The sequence below is a fragment of the Danio rerio genome, chromosome 24 (assembly GCF_052040795.2).
Source record: "Danio rerio strain M-AB ecotype USA chromosome 24, GRCz13ab, whole genome shotgun sequence".
NCBI lineage: Eukaryota > Metazoa > Chordata > Actinopteri > Cypriniformes > Danionidae > Danio > Danio rerio.
The window spans coordinates 30,837,509-30,863,719 of NC_141044.1; the positions used below are offsets into that span (position 1 = coordinate 30,837,509).

Consider the following 26,211-nt stretch of genomic DNA (forward strand, 5'->3'; position numbering starts at 1 on the left):
AAAAACTATTGCTGCTCTGAAAGTTCCATTGAGCACAGTGGCCTCCATCATCCATAAGTGGAAAATGTTTGGAACCACCAGGACTCTTCCTAGAGCTGGCCGGCCATCAAAGCTGAGTATCAGGGGAGAAGGGCCTTAGTCAGGTAGGTGATCAATAACCTGATGGCCACTCTGTCTGAGCTCCAGCGTTCCTCTGTGGAGAGAGGAGAACCTTACAAAAAGACAACCACCTGTTCAGCAATCAGGCCTGTTTGCTGGAGTGGCCAGACGGAAGCCAGTCCTCGCCTGGAATTTGCCAAAAGGCATCTGAAGGACTCTCAGACCATAAGAAACCAAATTCTCTGGTCTGATGAGACTAAAATTGAACTCTTTGGAGTGAATGCCAGGTGTTACGTTTGGCGGAAACCAGGCACCGCTCATCACCAGACCTAAATCCTATTGAACATCTCTGGAGAGACCTGAAAATGGCTGTACACCCTTACTTCCCACCCAACCTGAGAGAGCTTGAGAGGTACTGCAAAGAGGAATGGGCAAAAATTCCCAAAGAATTCCCCAGCTTGTGGAATCCTATACAAAAAGACTTGAGGCTGTAATTGCTGTCAAAGGTGCATCAACAAAGTATTGCACAAGGCTGTGAATACTTATGTACATGTGATTTTATTTTATTATTTTTTTAAATATGCCTTTTATTGTTAATAAATTTGCAGCAATTTAAAAAAAATAATTTTCCACATTGTCCTTATGGGGTATTGTGTGTAGAATTTTAAGAAATAAAATTAATTTAATCCATTTTGGAATAAGGCTGTAACATTAAAAAAAAAAATGTGGAAAAAGTGAAGCGCTATGAATACTTCCAGATGCACTGTATGTACAGTTGAAGAACTAATAGCCCTCCTGTATTTTCCCCCCAATTTCTGTTTGTAAGGGACCGAGGGGCAAAGGAAACAGAAAACAAGCCAAAAATCCTCCATTTGAGATTTATTCTCCATAAATAGGACATAAGTCCTCAAAATAACACAGTCAAACAAAAAAATAAAATAACGAACCATAAGGCCACCATAACCAACCAACACAAAATGACCCACTACAATTCTTCTTCTTCTTCTTCTTTGCTGTTTTATGGCAGTCGGCAACCAACTTTTGGTGCATTACCGCCACCTACTGTACTGGAGTGTGAGCCTGAGTTTGCTACCTCCCGGAGAAAGAAAAAAAAAAATAATTTTTTTTTTCCTATTAACATTTACCTACATCTTTATTCTTTTAAATCCTGTTAATTAATCCTGTTTTCCTTAGATATTTCACTAAACTTTCATTGTTATCGTTTCCAAGTATAATTTTTATGCTGATTTCTGAAAAGTTTTGTTTTATAATTTCTTTCTTTAATATTTCTCTTTCTATTATGAATTTCTTGCAGTAACATAAAACATGTTCAACTGATTCCTCCTCCTGACAATTATCACACAATCCAGTTGGATGTTTTCCTATCAAATGTAATGTTTTATTTAAGCCTGTGTGTCCCATTTTTAACCGTGTTATTATTCCTTCTATTTTATTATTTCCTTTACCTTTCCTCCAATTTCATACTTTCTCTTGTAATCTATAGTAATGTCTTCCCGTTATATCCCTATCCCAATTATACTGCCACTGTTTTAATATATCCTTCTTCACTATCACTTTTGCTTCTGTTTTACTTAACAAGATATTCATAATTTCGTCTAGTTTGCATGCATCTTTAGCTAAAAAATCTGCTGTTTCATTTCCTTTAATTCCTATATGTGCTGGAATCCACATAAATACTATTCTAATATTTGCTCTCTGAAGTCTAAATAAAATTTCATATATGCAATCCTGTCTGTTCTTTGATGTCATTGACTTGATTGAACTTAATGCTGAATAGAAATCTGAACATATAGCTACTTTCTTTAATCCACTGTCCTCCATCCAATAAAGCCATCCAATCCATCCATCCAAATTTACTGACCCATATGTGTATACTTCAGTATATTCTTTATATTTTGTCATAATTTTATCTTCAATTATTCCAGACATATTAGCGATGTTTCTATAGTCCTGGCTATTGCTTAGTAATTCCAAATCAACTAATCCTAAAGGATATAACCATGGTGGTGTTGTTGCTGCTATTGGTACTGTTGTTAAAGCCTTTATCAATTAATTCCATCTCTTTAGCTACTTCCAGACCCACTACAATGAACAACAGCCAGGCTTATAAAAAAAGGGATGAGCTCATTTAAATTACAAAGGGGTAAAGACAAAAATTCACATTACTACACACAACACCAAAACACAATAAATGCAATCATAACATTACCCCAAAAATAATAAAATCAAACATTAACCAATACAAACAAATTAACAAAATCAATACGTAAATATTTGAACAAAGAGGATATCTAAAACACCTTCTCCCCCTGCATCATTCAAGCAGTTGGTTTGCCCAGCCGGAACCATTTTGGATAAATCCGGCGTTCCCGCCCAGACTCCAATCTTTGCCGCACCGGAAACCACCCGGCCGCCACTTCCTGTCTCCAGTGCACCACTCGGTAACTCAAAAAGAAACAAACATTAATCATTCAACGAAACTAATTTGTGTGCACTCCAAATTAAGTAGTAACAAATATGTATGGTTTCTATAAATAAAGTATAAGAAAGAAACTTATGTATTGTGATTTGTATAATGGGTACAGAGAAAGAAACTATAAAATGAAAAGCCATGTCTGCATAGTTGTGAATATGTTCGCATGGTTGCGTGCGTGTGTGCAAAAATATACGCACGCTGTTACACAGAACTGTGAGGCCAACCTTTTAGGCCGTCACACTGTTTATGTTAACGTTAATGGAAAAATAAAATTCAGCACATTTCTAAACATAAGAGTTTTAATGACTCATTTCTAATAATTGATTTATTTTCACCTTGCCATGATGACAGTACATAATATTTAAGTAGATGTTTTTCAAGATACTAATATTCAGCTTAAAGTGACATTTAAAGACATGTTGACGAAGAAGATTAACAGTTAAAAAAAAAAGTCTGGTGTGTCAGATGAAGATGGAGGACTCAATAAAAAATGAAGAAAATGTACTATTCAGAGCTGATCACAGACCTGTAGAACCGACCCCTTGGACGCATATACAGAGCAAGAGAACAATCTGTTATAAAAGCTCAAGGTGGTTTCTTGGTATTCTCAGCTGTCTCAGCTTAAACTGGTTCAAAACTGGTATAATCAACATTCAGACTGCTATATTCTTATTACACAAAGTTCATCTTGAATAAAAAGGAAATCATTTTAAACAGAATTAACACTTAAGATAGTTAGAGATAGATTTGTGAAGCAGCTTTCTATGAGCTGCATGCTGCAGACACGGTCGGTGTGAAAGGCAAACGCCTGCGTACTGCTTCTGCTCTCCATATGCGCTACTCATGCCCTGCTTGCGCTTGTATTGTGAAACAGGTGTAACTTTTTATTCATATCCCTGCAACAAAGTCACTTCAAAGTGTCAATTTCTTCCAGAATTTTAAACATAAGACATCATTTCCAGCAAAATGTGCTCTCATGCTTGAAGCCATTCTCATTTGTTTGTCTTCAAACATCTGACAACTGCTGTGTGTAGTAGGGAAAAGAACTAAAATGGTTATAGTTTTATTGCAGGGTTTACATGTCTGTGTCGTATTTTAACAATATGACTAGTATAGGCATACTCCACATGTTTTCATTTGATTTCTGTTGACTTTAGTTGGATTAAGGTAATCAAAAATCGCTGACATGTTAGACTCTTAATCAGAGTATTGCCTTAATCGTATTCAAAAGAGTATTGGTGTCTGTAAACGTAATAATGACTGTCTTTTCCCCTTGTTATCTTTTCTGCTTGATTGGCCTTATCATTGACAGCTGTAAAAAAAAAAGCTCTTGTGCTTCAGTCTTTGTTAATTGTTGAATGTGGTCTGTTGTTCTCTGTGGATTATGCTGTATTGCGTTTTTTTTGTTTGTTTTTTTTTTGCTCTTAAACACTTTCTGCATGTGGATTTGCCTCCTTGTAACAACATGACATGAAGATCTCATGCTTGCTTATGACAATTGTCATTATGTCATTAGCTCAGTAGTCATTTTAAAGGCAAATATTGTTTGAGATGTCTATGTTATGACAAGTTGTCGTAAATCTGTCATAAACATGATTGCCATGGTGTCATTGCAATTGTGTAATTAATATTAGTAGTCACTTTTGTCATTAAGATTTCTCAGTTAAAGTGTCAATACTCTGTCAAATAATTTAATAACAGTACCATTAATGTTCAATGAAATTTTAATAACTGATAATTCAATATTAATGACACTGTCATAGTCTATATTTTTATGTCATAATTCATGACATAATTATAATGGCCTCATGTCAATCATGTTTAAGACATACAGTATTTATGATAAGTTATGTTGTCTTGATAATGTCACGTTGGCATAACAAGGATATCTCAAGCAATGGAATAACATAATTGAACAAATTGCACTTAATGACAGTTGTCTCATTTATATTTGATGTGTCATGATTATAATGATTTCACAACAGGCTTATGAACACCCCTTTAAGCAAACATTACTAAATAACGTGACTGTTGTAAAATTCGATGTACATTGAAATATAATGCAATAAATGTAGAATATTATTTAAAAAAAAGAATATGTTGAATATAAATATACACAAATTCATAACAAATTTGACATATTTGAAATTTTAACATTTGTCTGTGAATATTTAAGTGGTCTTATAAGCTGTTGACCAGAGCCGAAACGGAAAACATTATGCTTACAATGCCTCGTAATACTATTTAATTAAAACTCAAGAAAAACTATTTTACTTGCATTTTAACATGCAAATGAGTCAATTAGCTTGTGTGATGTACAGTTACTAAGGCCCATTGCCCGCCTGGTTCCTCTCACAGCCTTGCCTGATTTCCCTTAAACTGTCAAATTTGCATTGCAAATTTGGGGGCGGCTGTTGAGAAGTTTTGTTCCTAAACAGCAAACTCAAGCTGCGTCCCAAATGGCACACTATACACTATGCACTCATGCACTATGTACTTATGCACTTACACACTCAACAGGATAGTATATGTATGTAGTGCTGTCCCAAATGGCACACTAATGTTTTTTTACTAAGCGGAAATTCAAACCGTTTCCCTGATGACGTTTGACTGTTGCCAAATCAGTGAAATAAACGACTGAATTATCAAGTAATACCTGCCGTGAGTATTGCCGCATTTACCATCCGGAGGCGCTATAATCACTCTCGTAGGAGAATTTTGCTTTCACTATCCAAAATAAATAAAGTTATTCAACATGTGCGTCCGATCGCTCCGCCCCTTCCGCTACGTAAGCAAACCTGCGGTCGTTGAGTGCGTGAAGTGTCCGTCATTACACACTTCATTTTAGCGGCTGAATGAGTGCATCATCCGGGTAATTGAAGTGCACTTATTATTTTGTGAGTTTTCAATGTGAACACACTACTTACACTATTTATACTACAAAATGGCGTAAAATAGTGCATAAGTATGCGATTTGGGACGCAGCTTCAGTGTCACACCCCTGCTCCAATCGTAATCTCCTCTCATTCAAACTCTGGCCAATCAGGACTGCCTCAAGGGCTTTATTAACTGCACCTGTGCCCACAGTTTGTTACTTTCTGGCAGCACATGGCTGAACTGCAGAGGATTTGAAATTTTAACATATGTCTGTGAATATTTAAGTGTTCTTATAAGCTGTTGACCAGAGCCGAAACGGAAAACATTATGCTTAAATTTTATAAATTTTATATATTTTTTCAACTTATGTAAATTTTTATCAATATCATGAAATACTACTAATAATAGTAACAGTCTGGACTGGGCATGTGTCTTGGTTGCATTAGTAGAAAGATCAATATTTATCACATAAGATGTTATAGCAGATATTACGTTACAAAGTCCTAACTCCTTTACTTTTTGCCTTTTAAGCTTATTTAAGCTTAAAATGTATTAATTAATTTTCGAAGTAATATTTAATTATTTATTTGTTTGTTCGAATTCTTTCTTAGGCTTGATTAGAGGCATTTGTGGACAGTATGTTACATCTGTGATTTACTGTCGTTTTCTTCTTTCACTCACCATAGAACATGGTGGTGCTCGCTAATACACTGTTCCCTGTATTCATATCTATTCAAAAGTAGTATTGCCATTAAAACTAGATTTCATCCATAGTGCAATTGCCATTAACATAATTTCTCATGTATGTTACATCTGTGATTTACATTAAACTCCTCTTACCATAGTCTTACTAAAGTCTTAATACTGTTTAAAATACTGTGTTTTTTAAAGGCCTGTCTGCAAATGTTACTTCTCACATCCTCCTTCTCCTTTGCATATATGGAACAAGGCAATACAAAATTAGCAATAGTTGCAAAATCTTCCAGTCTAGAGGAGTTATTTTTGTCTCCAGTCGACAATAATAGCTCAAGTTAGTTTGAGGCTTTATAACATCTTTTCATTGTACAGGGTAGCCAGAAACAAGTTGACATTAGCTGCATTATGTGAAAATTCTGCTTAAACACAATACATTAAATGCCAATATTAGTTATTTAGTAAAGTGTTTATTAAAGAGTCTTTTTGCTTACACACTGTAAATATGCATCCAACAAACTTTAAACAGTTTAACGGTTATAATTTAGAGAAAGAAGAAATATTAAATAAGTTAGGAAAATAAATATACTATTCTGTTAAATTAGTTTCAAATAAAATATATTACAGTAACTACACAACACATCACAGTTTAAAAAGATAAAAAGTGCATAAATTAGGTTATATAAGTTATATAAATAAAACAAGGACCAACGTTTCAAACATAAATAAAAAGGAATGGCTAAGATTTCATAAGAGCTATGTTGAGCTGAGTCAAGATTACGCAACAGCTAAGCTGAAAACAAACTGCAGATCATTTCTGCAATTAGTTATTAGTCGTCCAGCATATAGAAAAATCATGTTTACGATTTAAAGCAGGATTATTTGCCCTGGATGTGGGAAAATGGCTGCTGAAGATCAAGTTCTTGGTGAAGTTCACAGATGTTCAGGTCTGGTTTAGTACCTTTTTTCACACTTTCCATGCTTCTATTAAAATAGATAAAACATCTCGTTAGGACTTTCTAATGGATATGTATGTCAAGATACAACACACAGTGTTTATATAAATACATTATAAGTATTATTACTGCACACCACAATTGTTTTTAAAATGTAACATGTGAAAACCTTTTCAAAAATGGCTATCCTTTCATTGATCCATGGCGCGGTAGTACTGAAGCAGTGCCTCCTATTCCTTATATCAACGAACCTATAAGATGAAAGAGAGAAATGCATTTAGACCACACACAACAACATGCTCTTTGATAAAGAAGATGATTGCTTTAAATGTGGCTGAACTGACTTACAATACAGACTCAAGACATTTGTCTGTAGCTGGAAGAATTAAGCATTTCTTTAATTGGATTTTTGGTAGATTTGTTTCATGCTTTTCACAGCATGTTGATGGTTTAGGGTTATGGAATGCCACTGCAAAATAGACAGAAAAAAAACAACATTAAAAACTATTTTGATTTCAGTTTCATACAGAAAAGTGAAGGCCTAAAACATGTAAAAAGGCTTAAACTTGACGTGATTACTTTGGGATCAAAACTGCATCATATTTTTAGACATATGAGAGAATATACACTCAAACAATAATGTTTGCTGTTTGTTCAAACTACTTAAACTATACTTATTTAAAATGAGCTGAAACAACACTTGAGTTCTTAAAGGCATAACTTCATTGTTCTATGTTCAATCCACCCAACTTTGTAAACATACTAAGTAATTCCTTAGTGTTGTCCCAACACAAATCGATTGTGTGGAACCCAGCTTTTTTTTTGCAGTGTATTACAGAAAACACTCCACTGTAAAACATTATATGACAAAAAATCTTTACAACAAATGATATTAATTTAATGAGTTAATCACGTATCAAATACATTTCTTTAGCTTTACAAAGTTTAACATATTTTTTTTAATCAGTTTGACTGATTTAAGTTGAGACGACAAGAAAAGTTCATTTGATTTAACTGAAATATTTAAGAAAGGAGGATTTGATTTTAGTGTGTAAATAATTTTTTTTGTAAAAAACGTTAAAGTAGTAGTATATGAAGCCAGATCACTCTCAAAAATAATCCATTTACAAAATAAAATTTATACATCCACAACATAATTCATATTTTAAAAATGGAATTTAAAAAAAACGATTCAAAAATAGACAAATTCAATTCGTGAGTTTAAAACACGATTCAAGAATACACAAATTAAATTCGTAAGTTCAAAACACAATTCAAAAATACACAAATTCAATTCGTAAGTTTAAAACAGGATTTAAGAATCCACAAATTAAAATCGTAAATTCAAGACATGATTAAAAAATGCACAAATTAAATTTGTAAGTTCAAAACACGATTCAAAAATACACAAATCAAATTCATTTGGCGAAAATATTTATTATTTTTTACTTATGAATTCACAATTGGAACAAATTGGAATTTTATTTTGTAAATGTATTATTTCTAAGATTTGGCTCCATAATGATAGCACAGACACCATAATTTTATTGTAACTTAAGCATATTCATACTGTGAAATTGATTTTAATTATTTTTGTAACAGTTTTGTAACAAGGCACGAGTTGCTGTAATTTCTTAAAAAATCAGCAGTTTACTGTTGTAAAGTGTCCATAAATGAACAGCAGTTCCATTAAATGATATTGCCCAGAATGGATGGGCTTCTTCAGTATAATATTGTTTTTCTGAAAACTGTACGTTGCAGTTAGATACATTTCTTTAAGATTCTTCATAACTGTCCTTTTTAGTTTTAAGCATGTTTTTTAAGCACGTTGAGGGAGGTTTATGTTTAGTAAAAAAAAACTAATTAACTTTTTCTTTGAATTTGATAGAAAATAAGCTTTCTCTAAATTGCCATAATATTCTTGTATTGAGTGTCCATGTGAATTTGCAGTATATAGAGCAGTAAAAGAATACTCACCTCTTGATGTAACAGCAGACAGGAGCAAAAGCAAACAGGACAAAAGGATCAGTTGATGAGATGCTGAAGACAGACGCATGATTGCTGTAAGATTTGACAAATAATCTGCTGCTCCTCAGCCGCTGTGGTGTTTTATGTGCTCAGGAAAAAGGGAAGTGTAGTCTTTGTTCATACTTTGTTGCTTCTTATGAATAAAGCAAGTGGAATAACTGACACCATTGTTAATCATTCTGTGACATAACACACATGACACAAGCTTTACTTCTTGAAGATGAGCGTATACAGTTATCTGAGCTAAAAATCTAATGAAAGATGACAGCAGTGATTTGAGATGATCATCATGCTGGGATTCCTTGAAATTTTGCATTAGATAAGTCTCAAATAAGGACATGTAAGAGGAGTGTCAGATAAAGGACTGCATATCGGGACAATTGATCATCACGATCTGATGCTGTGTCACTGTTCCTTTTTGTACAAGAATGAGGTAGTCTGAGTGAGGTATCTTGGGGTTTTGGTCACGAGTGAGGAAAGAATGGAACGTGAGATTGACAGGCCGATCGGTGCAGTGCCAGCAGTAATGTGGTCAATGTACGGGTCCGTTGTTGTGAAGAAGGAGCTGAGCCGAAAGGCAAAGCTCTCGATTTGCCATTCAGTCTACATTCCTTGTCTCACCTATGGTCATGAGCTTTGGATCATGACCGAAAGGACAAGATCTCGGATACAAGCAACAAATGAGTTTCCTTCGCAGGGTGGCAGGGTGCACCATTATAGATAGGGTGAGGAGCTCTGTCACCCGGGCAGAGCTCAGAGTATAGCTGCTGCTCCTCCACATCGAGAGAAGTCAGCTAAGGTGGCTCTAGGTGTGTTCCAGGCATGTCTCACCGGGAGGAGGCCTCGGGGAAGAGCCAGGACACGCTGGAGGGACTATGTGTCTTGGCTGGCCTGGGAACACCTCGGGATCCTCTTGGAGAAGCTGAGGGAAGTGTCTGTGGAGAGGGAAGTCTGGGGTTCTCTCCTAAGACTGCTGCCTCCGCGTCCTGGCCCCAAGAAAGCGGTTGAAAATAAATGAATGAATGAATGAATGAATGGTATTATTTAATTTTTTATTTTGAAGTTAATACACTTTACATTTTGCTCATGCTGATAGCTGCAAATTCCCTAAATCTAGTAAACTCGACTTCATAATTTCTGGTCATGGGGTAGTGTGTTTGCGCTCTCCCCTGAGTTTACCAAGGTGGCAGCTGTGGCTTAATGTGTGGTCTTTGTTAGACTGGTAAGACAAAGGTTGCTGGTTCAATTCCCTGTCCTGGCAGGAATTGAAGTAAGTGTATGAACCTCACTCAGAAGCAGAGCAGAGTTGACCATGACAATGTGGTTACAGTCCGGCGAAAAAAGGTTCCAGAAAGCGGGTAAGACAAAAACAGAAGTCGAAATAGAAAATAATCAAGTAAATAACAAGTTGAGAAGGTGATTACATCTGAAAATGTGGTAAATATCAGGTGAAGGCTTTTCATTTTTTGGAAAACACTAAGCGAATGCGAATGGCACTCGCGAGAAAAATTTGAGATCTCAAAAAGTGTACATAACGGCCTCTGGTGGATTCGTGAAAACAAAAACTGCCAAAAATTGTACCTCCTGTGACATATTTGGCGCTCCAGAAATGTATATAGGGGTACGTTTTCAGAATGAGCCTAGGTTGCCATCTTCAGTACCCATCTGAGCTGCCCTTGAGCAAGGTACCTAACCCCTAATAGTCCCCAGGAAGCAATAGCTGCCCACTGCTTCCCAATGCTGGGTGTATGTTCATAGTGTGAGTGTGTGTTTGCGCTCTCACTCAAGTGTGTGGACTTGGATGGGATCAAATCAGAGGACTAATTTCTAATATGACTAAATCCATACTTGACACCCATGCCATTTGGTCTGCCATTCCCTGATCCATGACAGTCATTTACTTTGCATCTGTCGGAAAAACTCTAGATAGGCTGTCTGAACTTTGAGTTTGAAACCTGATTGTCTTGTTTTTCTCAGAAACAAGTTGAAATATAGACTTATCTGAATCCAGCAAACATCTCTATGTTCCTGATGATCTGAGATCAGCTCAGGCCTTGAGAACTGATGTACAGCTTTCACCATTAACAAGGCAAGTGACATTTCTTGGTGGAGCTGCAGACTGTGTTGTGTTGCAGTGTTTTTTTGCTGAAGTTCTCCTAAGCTCATGTATCTTTATTCATCAGCGAAAGCACTGTTTTTCACGCAGTAAAATATTAGGCTCAAAGCTGAAGCACATTCAGAGGGTTGTTTTCATTGTTGCACATTGTTTTCATGATATCATACATAACTAAAATTGTCTGTGATTCTGCATTGATAAAAGTGATTTTCTGTTTGTTTGACAATTCTCCCATGCTTTTGGCACAAAGTAATAAGGCAAGATCCTGTTTTTCTTGCAAAGACTGAGATGATTATTTGGTAACACTTTACAATAATAGTACACAAATAATAATGTACTAACATGTAAACTAAACGTTGAGCTAATCATGAACTAATTTTAACTACAACATGAGTCACATGAGTGAATAATGGCTACCTTAATTACTTGTTAATACATGTTTGTCAATTCATGTATTAAGTAACAGTTTTAGCTGAATGTAACTATCACAAACTCATGACCTGTTAAAGAGCCCCTGTTATGGATTATAAAAGGTTATATTTTGGTTTTGGTGCATGGTCTCCAACAACAGGCTTTATTTTTATCTAACTATCCCAATGACTCCCTTATGATTTATTTAGTGATTCATTTGTTGAAAACTCCACCTTTGAGTGATGCTAATCTGCGATGATTGGTCCAATGACCCAGTCTGTTGTGATTGGTCAACTGCATTCAGCATGAGACAGAAATATTAATTATTAAGCTTATTAACATTGTTGAAGTAGTATACTGTATGTATGAGCAGGAATGCATTTAAGCAATGCAGTTTAACATCAGCATATTGCTGTATTCTTAACCATAACTCCAAGTAATAACAATGGAATACATTCAGTATTAATCAACACAGTGGCAAAAATGTAACTATTTTTAAAAAATTGACCATGCCACGCATGTGTAAGAACAGCTGTGGGATATAGCCAGCTTTAAAAGGGCGGGTTCATGTTTTACCAGATTTGGCATCTCATATATAGGATAGTTTCATGTCAACATTGACACAAACAGGCAAACGATTCAAACCCAAGACATTTGACTCTGAGTCGAATCTTTTATTTGAGAATCAATAGTTTTAAACACGGTGCATTTTCAGATTTAACCCTTAGCTGGTTGTTTTCATTCACTTAGAACAATGTCACACACTGCATGGAAGATCATTTTCAAAAACCCAATAGCGACTCTTTAGTGTATCTTTATGTCATCACTTTACTTGGAAGGGCTCATTATCATTGACTCATTCTTAACCACTTACAAACCAAACTTTTGATTAAATATAAACAGTTATGCACTTACATTTAGTGCATGTTTAAGTTGAAAAACAATAGAAAGTGTCTACATCAAAATGAAGAGTTTAAACACTAGAGTTCATGAGTGGTTAAGATTAAGAACAAATTAATAATAATAATGTGCCAAATAAAGTGACAATGCAATACATTAACAGGTCACGAGTTATTGTTGGATACATTTACCTTAAACTAAAGTGTTAATTAATACATTGATTGACAAATATGTACTGACAATAATTAAGGTCACCATTATTCACACATGAACTCATGTTGAAATCAAAGTTAGTTCATTATTAGTGCATTCCTTAACTCATCATTTGTTCATAATAAAGTAAGCATGAACCTCTCATGTATCCCCTGCTTATTATAGACTGCTTTTCATTTGGATATTTTATGACCTTTTATGACTCTTTTATTTGGCATCTGTTTCAACTTTGGGAGTGTGCTACAGGTATCAGAATCAAAAAATGTTTATAGTTCCAGAATACACTACAGTATTAAACGGTTTGCTCATTGAAAACTTTGGAAATTGTTTTCTATTTACTTCTGTCAAATAAATAAAAGTAACAGATAATCAGCAAATAATTTTATTGCAACTTTAACCTTTATGTGCTGTTGGGGATGGTTTCATCCGGGGTGATTTTGAGTGTTAATTTGGCCATAAATTATTCAGTGTTTCTGTTCAACACAATCTCACGGCAATTCGTAACTTTTTCATTTAGTGGCTAATTCGTATGAATTCGTACGATCTAATTCGTACAATTTAGTACGATTTGCTTATCCCCCAATGACGGTTGGGGTTAGGGGTGGGGTCAGGTGCCACGCCACCTTTTTAAAATCGTACCATTTCATAAGACTGAACTCGAACGAATTCGTACGAATTAGCCACTAAACTGGCAAAACGTAAAATACTTACGTTTTCTCGTGAGATCAGGCTGTTCTGTTTCAGCTAGCGGAATGATTTTTGATGGCATGTTTTGGCACATATTTTGGTAAATGCTTTGAAATAATAATAAAAAACCCTCAATGATACACTCTGGGCAAATTTACCACCCTTTTGTTGTGTTCGGGATGACAACATCCAGTATATTAAACTGCTGTAAAACTGCATTAGATTAATAATTTTTTTTTCAATTTTTTTTCCATAAATCTGTTAATCAACCCCAGTCCTGATCAAAACTTCTAAATTACTTAGGAATTTACAGGATTTTTGCTTTTTAATTGCCAAATTCATATACGTTGTCACAGATTTAGTGAAAAAAGCAGACAAACATACTTATATTCAATATAAAAAGAGTAGTTGTGGACTGGAACTTTTTAAATTTGTATCAGCTTTGGAAGAAAAAGATTAGTAACAACATTGCCTTTGATGCATTGCTAGTTTTTTTGTGCAGTATAAGATTTTTATTTTTTCTCCCCAATTTACTGTTAGTGGCTGTTTTTGCCCCATTGACTTCCATTATAACCACATTTTTTGATGGCAAAACCATGACACCATATAATCATGCATTTTTGATTGTTGGTGGTTTTCACTGTTGGGAAGAGGTAAAATTTCTAATTTTTACTGTTGATCATCTGTTGGCACCATTAATCCATTAGATATGCCTGTGCAGAAAGGTAAGTTTAGTGTTTTGGGTTTTATATGGATTATTACAGCAAATTAAAGTGTGTGTAAATTAGAACAGTGCACAAGGGTTAAAAACATCCCAACTTTTCTGGAATTTGAGTTGTAGTTCGAACTGTTACAGAAGGTTGACCACAGTGCAGTATATCCACCTATTGATCTGTCGACTGTAGTGGTGGCCATTCTTTTATATATGTGGAACATACCGAATACAAAATTAGTGATAGTTGCAAATATTATCCTGGCAGGAAGAGTTATTATTATTTATAGAGGACTAGAATAGCCTAAGTGCGTTCAGGCTTTATAACCTCTCCTCATGGCTGTAGGCCTTGAATCAAAATAAAGTGGGTCACGCTTTATTTTGACGGTCCGTTCGTTGAATTATGTTACATTGCATCTGCATGCCAACTAATTCTAATTAGATTATTAGTAGACTGTTTGGTTGGGGTTAGGGTTAGTGTAAGTTGACATGTACTTTCTTATAGTCAGTTAATTGTCTATTTAGCAGCAGTATCAACAGATATTAAGCAGACAGTCTACTAAAACTCAAATGGACTATTACTATAAAGTGTTACCATAAAGTCAGTTAGCAGGAGAATGCAAACTTTGTTACATTCCTTTAACCTGGTTTTATAAAAGTGTTTATTAAAGTTTCTCTTTGCTTACACACTGCATCCAACAAACTTTATGCACTTTAAAAATGTGAACTGATGTCATCAATTATAAATAATATTATATAAGTTAGAAAAATAAATATAGGTCACTTAAATTACATACAAATAGCTACTGTAAATGTGTAAAACGTTACAATTTACAAACAAGAAAAGACTTATAAATTAAGCATTATAAATAAAAGAACATCAATATTTCTGAATTAAATTAAACGTTTAAAAGATAACTTAGACTGCACAGCAGCTAAGTGTTAATATGTTCAACATATTTTTCCAGCACTGAAGCATAGTTCAGTGTAGCATAGAAAAAAAACAAGCATGTGGCCGCTGACGTTCACAGATGTCCAGTTTTCACTTTTTTTCACTTTTCACAAACCTGTATCTTAGGATTTAGTGTAATCTTTACATGGTATGTTATTCTGTTGAATAAGAACACAATTGAAACAAGTTAGAACTTGATGTGTATGCCAGTTAACAGAACATTGTGTTTGTATAAACTCTGCAAACATTTCTTATTATATTGCTCCGTCCACACTCCAACACAACAAAAGCATAATCTGTACACTCTAACCTTTTTTAGAAGATTCATTCTGATAGTCATCCATGGAGCTGTTGGATCATAGCAGTGATTCCTGTTATTTGGATCAGTAAAACTGAAAGATGAAGTAGAGAACAGATTAGACCAGTGCTAACACAATAAATGCTCTTTGACCAACAGAGGATCAAAATAAGAGTTGCTGAACTGACTTACACTACGGAATTGAGACATTTGTCTGTTTCTGGAAGGATGTAACATCGTTGGATTTTAAAGTGTGCATTTTTTTCATACTTTCTGCAGCATGTCTTGGGTTTCGAGTCATGAGAGATCACTGCAAAACAGACAGAAAAACGGTTAGAAATAGTGTTTCCATTCTAGTTGTGTTTCAGAAGATCTATATGGCCTTAGGTTGTTTAAACAACATTAAAGTCCCATTTAAACTAGAAATAAGCGATTAAAGTTTTATTACAAAAAAAAAAAAAAAAACACTCCATAAAATATGAATGTCCACATCACAATTATAACAATAATGGCAAAAGATAAACATTGTCACTAAACCTGACAGCCAATCAGAATTCATTTACTTTAAAGAGGACAATCATTTAAAGCAGTAGAAAACAAAACATAATCAACTTTTTTGTGGGGTTTAAATGTGATAAAAATAAAACGTTTTACATGCAGAGAAGTAAAAAGATACCCACCTCCTGATGTAAAAGCAGACAGGAGCAAAAGCAAACAGGACAAAAGGATCAGTTGATGAGATGCAGAGGACAGACGCATGATTGCTGAGGGATTTCACGAATGATATTCCACTCCTGAGCCGCTTTTGTGTTTTATGTGCGCAGAAAAAAGGAAGTATTGTCTTTGTTCATACTTCTTATGAATGAAGCAAGTGGAATAACTTACACCACTGTTAATCACACGGTGACAGGACATGTAAAGAATCATTGAGGTCACTTCTTAACGACGAACATACTTATTTGTTAACATTACAAATTAAGGATGACAGGATAGGTTTAAAAGTATCATCACGTTTAAGGATTCTCTGAAATTTGTTTCAAATTTGGACTTGTGAAGGGTGTGGGATATAAAACTAAAAATAAAAAAAAATATTAGCCCCCAATAATTTTTAGCCCCGATGTTTATCTTTTCCTCCTTTTTTGATTTTTTCTACACATTTCAAAGCATAATAGTTTTAATAACTAATTTCTAATAACTGTTTTTTTTTTTTTTTGCCATGATGACAGTAAATCATATTTTACTAGACATTTTTCAAGACACTTCCATACAGCTTAAAGTCACATTTAAAGGCTTAACTAGAAAAATGTGGCATTTATTAAATGTAAAAAAGGTTAAATTATTAAAATATTGATTTAAATATTAAATAGCTGTTTTTGTATTGTATGTAGTTTCAAATGAAATTATTATTCCAGTGATTATTGCTTTTATTACTATTACCATTATTACTAATAATATTAATAATAATAATAATTATTATTATTATTAATATTATTAGTAATAATGGTAATTTATATTAGAGTGTTTTCCGAAGGATCATGTGACTCTGAAGACTGAAGTAATAAAGCTGAAAATTCATCTTCAAAATCACTGGAATCAATCATTAAATTAAATTATTATTAAATTATGCAGCCTTGTTGAGCAGGATAAGCTTATTTTAAAACATTTAAAAATCATACTGACCCCAAACTTTTGACCGGTAGTGTGTATATTCAAATAATTGTTGGCAGAAATTATTTTAAGCATAAATGAGGTTGTGTTAAGCTTTTTATTTCTTATATATTTATAGAATAGCACATTTTGAGATGACAGTGGCGGCCTCAAGGTTCTCACATTGATGGCTTAAGATCTCAGCCAGTGATGTAGTGGATGGGCAGGAAGGGCACATACTGCAGTGCGGCCCTGCATTTTGGAGACCCCCAAAAAGTAGGGATTGTTCTTTTCAGTAATTTACTGACGCTTGTTAACTAATTTCAAGAGGAGCATGTGATGTAATCAACTACAGCTGATCCTTATCACTAATCATTAGCTAGCCTTTCAGATCATTCCAAAATTACTAAAAATTTCCTGCCTAAACCTCATTTCCAATCTTCGTTTTTTGAAAAACAAAAAAACAAAACTCTATCCTTCCCTTCTCGCTCCTCCTTAGTTCTATGATTGGGCAACACGGCGGCTCAGTGACTGGCGCTGCTGCCTCGCAGCAGGAGGGCCAATGGTTCAAATTCTAATTGAGCCAGTCAGTACTCTCTGCATGAAGTTTGCATGTTCTCCCTGTGTACTCCCTGGGTTCCCTGGGTACTCCGGTTTCCTCTCACAGTCTAACAACATGTACATAAGCAAGTTGTAGAGATAGTCACGCACTTAATGCATACATTCTAAATAAATGAAAACTACCACATTAACCAAAGTATAAAAAACGAACTGGGGGCTCTCGAGAAATGCCTGATCTCGTATACTTCCTAATGCTTGATGACCAGGCAGGAACCTTTAGCTCATCTATCTCTGAGCTACGGGTTCTCCCCTAGGACAGCATGCCGAACCTGCTATCATAGTCAAGCATTATCTAAGTGTGAATTCTTGATGTAAATGAATAGATTTCAATTACATTTAATGATTAATATAAATACTACTATAATCCATTATATCCCATACACAATTATTTTTTACTCTGAAATAATCAGAGATGGGAAGTAATGAAGTACAAATACTTCGTTATTGTACTTAAGTAGATTTTTCTGGTATCAGTACTTTACTCCACTACTTATTTTTTTGACAACTTTTTACTTTTACTTTTTACATTTTTTACACAGATATCTGTACTTTCTACTCCTTACATTTTTAACACCACGCTCGTTACTTTCATTTCATGTGTTTGGTGGTGCGATCTATATTATTTCTTATCATTGCGCAATAATATGAGCACCTTTTTGATGCAAGCAGTCTATTTTTCCTCACTGAGCGCCTGCTATCGCACACCGTACAAGGCTAGGATGACTACGTAGATGTGAGAGAGAGAGAGAGTCAGCGAATTTAACAAGACTGATGCTGCCCTGTTTACAGAGTAATAAGACATCTTTTGATTGATCGGATCACAGATAAACAAGAGAGACACATTCCAGTCCAAAAGCATGCTATTTAAATGATTAATCCTTTTGTCTACTTCTGATAAATACTGCATGGGCTTTCAATCTAATAACATGAAAAATGGTGCTTTTTTGTAAAGATGTGTACATTTACTAATAAAACAATCAAACAATTTATAAAAAAAATGTATGCATTGCGGTTTATTTCCTTTATTTCTGGGTTATGTATAAGTACTGCTCTTTGAAGAAATAAGCAGCTTTAGCCTAATGCAAAAAAAAAAGGTTGCAGTCAAATTTGATAAGAATTCTTTTTAGCTAAAGAAAAAAAATCTATATATTTTGGAAAGAATTCAGTGTAAAATGTAAGACATTATTTTTAAAGATAGACATGGCCTACAGAATTACTTTTAGAGTGAATCAACAAGAATGGCAGCTGATGTTTTTGATCCAACAGCCAAAAAACTACATGCTGAACGCTGTGAGTTTGCGTCAGGATGATGATAAATGGGCCGCGTTTTTAAGCAATGTTGTTAGGTTATATTGCAGAGTTTGGTGCTGCTTGGCTACTTTCATAAATCTGGCAACAAACATTTTACATAAATTTATTTTATATTTATCAGTGGTCGCAACGGCAGAATGAATGCCAATTAATCCACCATATGCTTTACACCTCATGTTTTACCCTTCCAGCTGCAACACAGTACTGGGAAACACCCATACACACTCACATTTACACACATACTTATACACTCCTGCCAATTTAGTAACCTATTATTCACCTACTGGAGGTTTTTGGACTTTGATTGAAACAAGTACTTTTTACTTTTTTACTTTTGTACATTTTTGAGGCTGTACTTCTGTTCTTTTACTTAAGTACAAACGCGTAGTCAGTACTTTTACTTTTACCAGAGTCACTTTAAACGTGAGTATCTGTACTTCTACTTAAATAAAGGATGTGTGTACTTTTGCCATCTCTGGAAATAATCAATACAGTCATTTATTCATTTTCCTTCTGCTTAGTCCCTTTATTCATCGGGGGTCACCACAGCAGAATGAACTGCCAATTTAGCCAGCATATGTTTTTAACAGGAACATCCTTCCAGCCGCAACCCAGTAGGGGAAACATTCATAGACACTCATTTACACACATACACTACCACCAATTTAGTTAATCCAATTTACCTATAGCGCATGTCTTTGGATTGTGGGGGAAGCTGGAGCACCCGGAGAAAACCCACGCCAATACGGGGAGAACATGCAAACTCCACAGAGAAATGCCAACTGACCCAGCTGGGACTCAACCCAGCAAACTTTTTGCTGTGAGGCTGTGTTGTCTAATTCATACATTAACAAAACCAAATGTAGAATAAGAATTGTGTGATAGACTGTATCTGAAATCACATCCTGTTTACTCTCTCTCTCTCTCTCTCTCTCTCTTTCTCTCTCTCTCATAAACACACACACACACACACACACACACACACGCACACACACACACACACACACACACACACACACACACACACACACACACACACACACACACACACACACACACACACACACACACACACACACACACACAATAAAGGCAAAGTTTCATTAAAATGGAAATATTCATAGTTTTGAATAATGTCATATTGGTATATTGGCCTATTTTAAACTATTTTCGCTGAATCTATATAACCCGTCATTATTTTTGCCATATTATTTTGGCAAAGCCTTTAACATTTGGCTAAGAGACCACCAATGAAAACTAGTCTTTGGGCTAATTTGAGCACATTTACCTTCTTGAGGAATGTTTATTAATGTACACTAAACTTAAAAAAAAAAAGAAATAAACTGAGTTAGTGCTTCTAAGTTTCGGTTGCACTTGCTCTTCTCACCACTGCAAGTGTTGTGCATGTCAGATGGGCATTGTGAAATTTGTGCAGAAAAGCTTATGCAGTTTGCACCACACCACTGATCTCAGCCAATAAATTAATTAATTAAAAATGCAACTCTTAATAAAAAGTAAATTTTTTTTTTCATGAGGTTGTCGAAAAAACGTCTTGATAAATATCAGTGAAATTACAGCTTAAGGTGATTCTAATAATAATAATAATAAATGTTATTTATAGTGCACATTTTCAGACCCAAAGCTCTTCAAGGCATGCAAGAAAAAAAGTAACAAAGCAGAACAATAAAAACAGTAAAAACACCACAATAAGACAATCAAATATGAACAATAAAATTGAATGATTAAGTTGACAAAAGTAATCAAAAAGTCTTGAGAAGTTTTTACAACAGTCCAGAGAAGCGGCATTCCTGATGCTGATAGTTAGACCATTCCATAGCTTAGGTGCATGGTACAAAAAAAGCTCTACCACCCATGGTCTTACAGTGTGGCTGATACAGGGTAAGTCCAAATGCAGAATGAAGACTGTGGGTGAGAGTGGTGAGAATTACCAGGTCACAAATGTAGTCAGGTGCTACTCCATGCACTACTTTATAAATTAAAATTAAGGTCTTAAATTCAATATGTGACTTAACAGGAAGTACAGGAAGCCAGTGAAGTTGCTAAAGTACAGATAAAGGTAAAAATGGTCACTATCATACTAAAAGGAGAAACACCAACATTTATTTCTATTTATTCATTATACATAAGAGAAAATATTCTGTGTAATTTTGTATGCATACTTAAAATGTAGACGATCTTGTAAAATATTTCTGTAATAGCTTATATCCCCCAATAAAAAAAAAAAAAAAAAAATATATATATATATATATATATATATATATATATGTATATATATATATATATATATATATATATATATATATATATATATATATATATATATATATATATATATATATATATATATATATTTCTGTTTAATTTTTATCAAATTTACTACTATTTTCAGTGGGGTTCATATCGACTGGTAATTCACTTGCGAATCAAAGCCTTTCATATTTGAGTCCTATGAATCATCCTGGAATATGAGATATGAAGACAACAATGGGATATCTAAAAATAATACTTTTATTTTTATTGTAATATTGTAATATTGTAATGAAAAGTATTTTAATGAAAGTATATCTTGTACAGTCAGTAAGTATGAACATAATATTCTCTAATATATATCAATATCTAACATATCTATCTTTTTTTTTTACATTTTGTTATATTAATAACGTAATAACTTTTATTCTAGGCAAAAGAAAAGAATTGTTGAACAGAATATATATAGTTTATTCTGTAGACTATCGAAAAAAATTGCTTAAAGGGGCTAATCATTTTGACCTTAGAAATGTTTTTTAAAAAATTAATAACTTCTTTTATTCTAGCAAAGAAGACTTACTCCAGAGGAGTAAGACATACTGTGAATATTGCCTTGCTCTGAAAAAAAATCAAATAGGGGCTAATAATTCTGACTTTAACTTATATTTATCTTAATATATTTTAATTATAGGCAAAACAGAAGTTGGGTTTGAAAATCAGCAGCTCTTTTAAATACTTTAAATCTGTTATATAAGATTTTTATAAAAACATTATTTTCTTAAAATATCAATTCTTTAATTTTTTAAACCAATAACCTAATAACTTTTATTGTATGCAAAACAGAATATTTATTCCACAGAAGAGAATATAAATTAGTTCATTTTTAAAAAACAACATATACATATCCTAATAACTTTTAATTATAGGCAAAACAGAAGCCAAGTATGGAAATCAGCAGCTCTTTTAAATTTTAAAATATGTTATAGTTATTTTAATTAAAAAAAAAAAAATCAACTTTAGTCTTTTTCACAGCACTTAAGGAAAGTAACACATTTATGTATACATGACTAATTTTAAATGAATGTTATTGTATACTTTTGACTGTTGTTGAATAATCTTTGACTTCTTGTTGTATAGTTTCTGAGAAAAGGCCTTTGTGGCAACTTCCTCATGTGACAACTCAGCTCAGTCTTCAACAACAATCATTGCCTTATTTGGTTAATGTGTATTTGTAAAGTGTTAACCAAAAGGGCTGGTCTGTGAATGCCACTTTTTACACCGCCCTTCTCTTTTACACAAATGGAACAAGGGAATATACCGTGTACAAAATTAGCAATATTTAATGCAACATATTCCAGCCAGCAGCTATTTATATTTGCGTGGACAATAATAGTCCGAGTGTTTGAGGCTTTAGTCAGAGTTAGGACAGGAAATCCCCAGAGACACGTAACAGCAGAGTCATGGATGGTTTTAGCCGTCTGTCTTCAGATCTTTCCTTTGCATCATATAAAACGTGAGAGCCAGTTTTAGCATACTAACTTTGTGTGGCTAAAATAATAGCCACAATACCAACGGGCAATATTTGTTCCTACTAACAAAAGGATTGGGGAACATGTTTTGTGAAGTGGATGCCCTTCCAGCCACAACCAGCACTGGGAAAGTGATACATAGTTATGGAATTAAAAAAATAATTTATCTCAGTTTCTGACTCCATTCTTAAACAAAACACTGAAAGCATACAACAAAACCAACCCAAGCTTATCATTGATACAGTACGCACCCCTATACATAATTCATTTTATTTGTAAATGGCGCCTTTCTGGACACCCAAGGTCGCCTTACAACAAGCAGCTATGAGAACAAATTAAAACAATTCATAAAATGTTGTCAAACTAAATTTTAAAAGTACAAACATTATCAAACATGATAAAAAGAAAGCCTGCTTAAAAAGATGGGTCTTGAGATGATATTTAAAAAGCGTGAAGACTATCGCTGCTCTTTATGTCCAGTAGTGATGGGAAGTTTGGATCATTTTATTGACTCGGATCTTTGAGTCTGGTTCATTGAGATGAACGAATCTTTTTTCGAGTCATTTCGTTCGTTTGGTTCAATTTGCCAAAATATTATTAAAATGTTATTAATTGCTTCCAAACACATCTACAACTAGCCCAAAAGGTTGATCACACGACAAACAAGTCATAAACAGAATACTATAAAAAGGAGAAAATAATAATTCAATGTTTACCTGCTCTTTTGTCTATGAAGGTATCTTTATCTCTTTGATCAGCTCACCTCTTCATGTCTTCAAATGTCAGAGGTTCATTCACGTTACACTGACAGTCACATATAATCTTAACCAATGTACACAGTCTGAGTCGATAGGAGCCATGATAATCAGTTCACCTTTCAAGTCTTCGGGTTCTTGAGTCGTCCGTTCATCACGTGACAGAATGACTCAAACCCGAGGACTCGAGAGATGAACGGATCAATTCTTTTTCTGGCTCTAAACAAATATGATTGGCCCATGATGAACGAATGACTCAGATCCGATAGAGGACTCGAGAGATGAACGGATCAATTCTTTTTCCGGCTCTAAACACATATGATTGGCTTCTGCCTTTCCGCGATGAATGACTCAAAAGACTTGAAATTAACGATAATCTTGAGATGAACAAATCACTCCCTGAGAGGACTCGTAGTTCCCGAGTCATATTGAAGATTCGTTCAAAATGAACGAATCGTTCATGAACAACCCATCACTAAGGTCCAGGGGAAGTGAGTTCCAAAGCCGAGGAGCCATGTAGCTAAAAGAATCTGGCTCCCATTGTGCTTAATCTTCATTTCTGGAGATGTCAAAATATGTCCCAGGAGGTTTTTTCATGAATCCACCAGGGCTGCTGTGTATGCTTTTTCAGATTTCAAACTTCTCTCACGAGTGCCATTTGCACCTGCTGTACTCACGAAAATCCACTAGAGGCCACTGTCGACTGACTTATTGACTGACCGATCCCCCCACCCCCTTCCCTTAACCAAACCGACAGTGTTTTCAAAAGCAATCCGGAAAAAGAAAAGCGTGGCCTTCTAATTTTTATCAAGTTTTAAAATTTTACCACATTCTCACTCTGATATTTAACTGTTTATTTTGTTTGTTGCCTTTTTTTTGTTTTTGTTTCATCTGCTTTCTGGAACTGTTCTTTGCTGGACTCAAACCCCATTGTCGTGGTCAACTGCTCTATGCGTCTCAAGTCCACCAACGTATGTGGCGAGCTACTGGGCAAACTGGTAACAGCAGAAAAGCCGTCCACACGGAGGTAAGTGGTCAGCTGGTAGCACGAAAAGAATCAGAAACCGTCAGCCACGTCATGCCGCCCCGTAACATTCGTTTTAAAGATATAATGCAGTTGTGTATAGCTCTGGCTACATAATTCTTGCTCTCCAGAAATGTATACGGAGCTCTGTATTTACAATGAGCCTGTGTTGCACAAAACCTTCAGATTCACATTTATAATGGTTTATAAAGTTGCTCTTAAAAGCATCTTTATTAGTAAACTTGCAATATCAAAACACTGATTTCAGGATATACAGCATATTCAGCACATCATAGAACATCACTAGTTTCTCACTGGACATCATTAGCCTTTAACAGGACATCACAAGCTCTCACAGATTTCACTGTTATCGCTATCTCTCATAGGACAATATATTGTCTCTCAAACTTTTCTGCTGTCATCTGGATCTGCTCCTCTTCAGATTCGTCCAGAGTTCATTTACTGTATTTCTTATGTTGTCATACACTTTCCAAAGGTTTTTATTTTAGCTGCAGTGTTGACATGTTTTGACTAGCATCTTCTGTTTTGACTGAGGCCCAATCCCAATTCTATTTTTGTACCCCTACCCCTTCCCCTTAGCCCTTGAAACAGAGTGTGAAGATGAAGGGCTTCAAAATTTACGCTTAAGACATGAGACAGCACTACAGCACCTGCACATGTCATCATATGTCATTGTGAACTCTTGCTTCATATGAGAACAGACGATCATGACTGCTGTAGTTATTCCAGTTGCTTAATTTTTGTTGGTATTTATCTTCAAATCACTGAAGGCTTATATTATGTTATCATGATGATATATTCATCATGATAATACATGATGAATATATCATTTATGCCATATTCATCAATGTAAACACAAGGAAACAACTTTAGTGTTATAGCAGACACTGTAAAAAGGTCATTCTCAGCCCCTAGACTTTTCTGACAGGGTATTCAAGTGTCATTGAGTGTCAGAATGCTATACAGGAGTTACTATTATGTATTATAGATAGCGAAATTTAGCAATTTTAGCATTTTTTTAAAGCATGACGGTAAAACACAAACAAATGAATAAATGTATTAAAACGTGCTTGTTTGTAGTAAAAATCCATAATAATGACAAAAAAATAGTAATTTGACGGGTGCAGCTATACTGCCATTGTAGCTGGTGTATTCTGAGAAATTCTTCTACTCCTTGGTTTCAAGTGCGGTCCTGAAAAATCTCTGTTTCGAGGGGTTAATTGCCCTCCCCTTAGTCCTATACCTTCAAGCTAAAAATAATTGGGACACCCCAACCCCTTCACATGAAAGCGCAAAATGGTAAGGGGAAGGGCTAATTGGTAGAATTGGAATTGGGCCTAAAAGTGCTCCTTCATCTGGACAACCTACTGTCAGAGAGTTTCAGTCACTTCAGAACATCTAATCATCTTGGAAAGTCACTGAAAAATAAAAAATGTACTTTACCCTCTTTATTTCATTTCATCATTAAAGATTAGCAAATCAGCACATCTTACATTTCTTGAAGCAGCTCAAAAAAGTGAGAGCACAAAAGTATTAACACCACAGGGGTTGATTGACCAATTTTAGGGGGGTTTTAGCCAACTTTTAGCGATTTAT

The 26,211-nt window shown here is 34.6% G+C and overlaps 1 protein-coding gene and 2 long non-coding RNA genes across 3 annotated transcripts in view; all 3 read right to left on the bottom strand.

Annotated features, from left to right (window-relative positions):
- The window catches only part of LOC147838064 (uncharacterized), a 225,325-nt gene that overhangs the window by 104,770 nt on the left and 94,344 nt on the right, over positions 1-26,211 (bottom strand). The gene's annotated exons all lie outside the window — the stretch shown is intronic.
- Positions 5,583-9,918, bottom strand: LOC141380792 (uncharacterized). The gene is made up of 4 exons (XR_015525090.1): positions 9,100-9,918; positions 7,471-7,591; positions 7,292-7,373; positions 5,583-7,150 (listed from the first exon to the last, which is right to left on the bottom strand). It is a non-coding gene; the product is annotated as an uncharacterized LOC141380792 (long non-coding RNA).
- LOC147831091 (eotaxin-like) lies at positions 14,847-16,209 on the bottom strand. Its single transcript, XM_087309762.1, has 4 exons — positions 16,120-16,209; positions 15,632-15,749; positions 15,452-15,533; positions 14,847-15,299 (listed from the first exon to the last, which is right to left on the bottom strand). The coding sequence occupies exons 1-4, from the start codon at positions 16,196-16,198 to the stop codon at positions 15,264-15,266; spliced, it is 315 nt and encodes a 104-aa protein (XP_087165888.1). The 5' UTR covers positions 16,199-16,209; the 3' UTR covers positions 14,847-15,263.